The sequence below is a fragment of the Oratosquilla oratoria genome, chromosome 8 (assembly GCF_046742065.1).
Source record: "Oratosquilla oratoria isolate Oo_2021 chromosome 8, ASM4674206v1, whole genome shotgun sequence".
NCBI classification, from domain to species: domain Eukaryota; kingdom Metazoa; phylum Arthropoda; class Malacostraca; order Stomatopoda; family Squillidae; genus Oratosquilla; species Oratosquilla oratoria.
In genome coordinates, this window is record NC_134784.1 from 60935939 (window position 1) to 60938438 (window position 2500).

General features: G+C 36.8%; 1 protein-coding gene across 1 annotated transcript in view; it reads right to left on the reverse strand.

The window, feature by feature from the left end:
* LOC143027488 (microfibril-associated glycoprotein 4-like) overlaps positions 1–1856 on the reverse strand; it is a 6034-nt gene extending 4178 nt beyond the window's left edge. Inside the window, exons 1-2 of the mRNA XM_076188776.1 lie at positions 1120–1856; positions 887–991 (exon numbers count right to left, since the gene is read on the reverse strand). Coding sequence (XP_076044891.1) covers positions 887–991; positions 1120–1805 — 791 coding nt within the window. The 5' untranslated portion in view covers positions 1806–1856. The remainder of the gene's footprint in view (positions 1–886; positions 992–1119) is intronic.
* Between the last annotated feature and the right edge of the window lie 644 nt (positions 1857–2500).

A 2500-nucleotide genomic window follows, 5' to 3' on the forward strand; every position in this document is an offset into this window, starting at 1 on the left:
CACTCATACACGCTCGCAAAAGAATGTGCATATGATATTTGTGTGTATAAATATATTTTCAAACTAGGGTTTCCCAATCTTCGGTTTGGGGGGCGCACATCTAGGAGGGGGAGTGTTTAAAGCTATATTTCATTTAAAAAATATTTTGGTTAGGGATAAGGGTTAAAGTTAGGTATGGTATGGTTGGGTTCGGGGTTATTCACGAACTTGCAGCAACGCGCGGGAAATTGGCAAGTATATATATATATATATATGTATATATATATATTTATATATGTATATATATATTTATATATGTATATATATATACAGGTATATATATATATATATATATACATGTGTGTATACACACAATGTATACATATATATATATACATATATATATATGTATATATATATATATATATATATATATATGGATATATATATATATATATATGGATATATGTATATGTTTATATGTATATATGTATATATATCTATATATATACATATATATATGTATATATATATATATATATATATATATATATATATATATATATAATCTTTTGGTCAGGGTTAAGGGTTAAATTCAGGTATAGCATCGTTAGGTTAGGGATTGTTCACGAACTCGCAGCAACGCGCGGGTAATTGGCAAGTATATATATGTATGTATATATATATATATATACATATATATATATATATATATATATATATACATATATATATATTCACCTTAAATCTCCAGGATGCACGCCTCACACCTGAAATATAATCTTTAAAGTATAATGTATTTCATTGTGTAATGAAAATACTTTTATACTTAGAATTGTGTTTCCGGGTGATTATTACTCGTATAAAATCCTCCAATTATGCATAGAAAATATAGCAAGAGAGATACCTATCTGCACAGCTTATGTCCTTGTGATTGTCGTTGTCTGCATCTTTGGTTGAGAATTTCATTCCGTTGTGCCATGTGAGGCTATCCCCGGCATCTCCTTCGTATCTTATAAAAAAAATAGTGATAATAAAAAGAATACATAAAATAGAATGTTGTTCAAAATATATGTTGTATACTGTATTAAGGGGTTTCAAATATATGGACACAGTACAGGTTATGGGGGTTATGTTTACCTTCCGCAATGTAGAGTATATTTGGATTCTACGTTTCCTACATGGAAGAAACCGTACTTAGCCCAGCGTGTCGCGTTATCAAAATCGCCAAGGTCGACCCGCAGTTCCTGCAGACTCTCTGATGTCAGCTGGTGGATGTTGTCGAGGCCGAGCCAAAACTCTTGGTTGAGGTCCCCAAAGCCTCTCTGGTACTCGGTCCAGGTTCTGAAGAAGTCGAGATAGGGTGGAAAGTCGCCTCGCCTTTGAATGATCGTCCATCCTCCGCCGTCCGTCACCTGATCGCAGAAGACGTTTATGGCCCTGTCGGGACAACAAGGGAACGGGAAGATCCTTCTAACGCCGCGGTTGGAATCCCCCGATATTTTCAGGTCATGGCAGTTGAGGGGTTTGGAAAGTTGTTGTGGATCTGTTGATGGTTGCGATGTATTTTGCAGGACTTGGATAGCGTCCACGAGTTGATGAATGGTTTGTGTGAGGTTGTGGACTTCGGCAAGGGCCGAGGGATCTGATGCCAATGGGTTGCTGTCCTCGTGGCACTGTGCCAGTGCCCGGCTGACGCAAGGAGCTGTGAATCCTGCCAATTCTAAGAGTGACGAAACAGACGATGGAGAGAGCTGGTGGGAATTACAAGGGGAACTGTAAGCAAATATCCCGACTATGACCCAAAAGACGTTAACCACGGCCATGGTAAGAAGTCTGATCCCGTCTCAAGAGGCTTCCAAGAGACAGCTTGTGTGTGCACCAGCAACTGGTTCTCGAAAGTTAGGGGCTCTTTCTTAAATACTGCATCAACGAAGGCATCAAAGGGACGATATGGCAACTCAGCTGTTATATTTAGATATGACGATTGACCACTTGAGCAGTTGTGAGGCTCTTTGCTGGCCTTTTTGATATCCTTTCCCACCCGACAAACGGATCTTTCTCTCAGAGTTACCTAAAGGGGCTTGAAGTGGTTTTGATATCGTTTACTTATTCCAGAGAACAAACACTTACTAATGTAAAAGCAACAGTATTCCATTCTCTCCTCTCTAAGGGCACGTAATTGGCATATAAAAAGAACCAAGAATTAACATACTCTTTGGATATGTATATGTGTGTGTATGGGCATTTATATATCTATTTGTATGTGTATGTTTTATGTATATCAACATGTACGTGTATGTGTATGTGTATGTGTATGCGTATATGTATGTGCATGTGTATATGTGCATGTGTATGTGTATGTGTATGTGTATGTGTATGTATATGTGTATGTGTATGAGTATATGTATGTTTATGTGCATTATCATGCGTATGTGTATACATGTATGTACATTTGTATGTGTATATTTATATATCTGTACAAGTGTACATTTATATGAGTCAACCAACTATGTATACT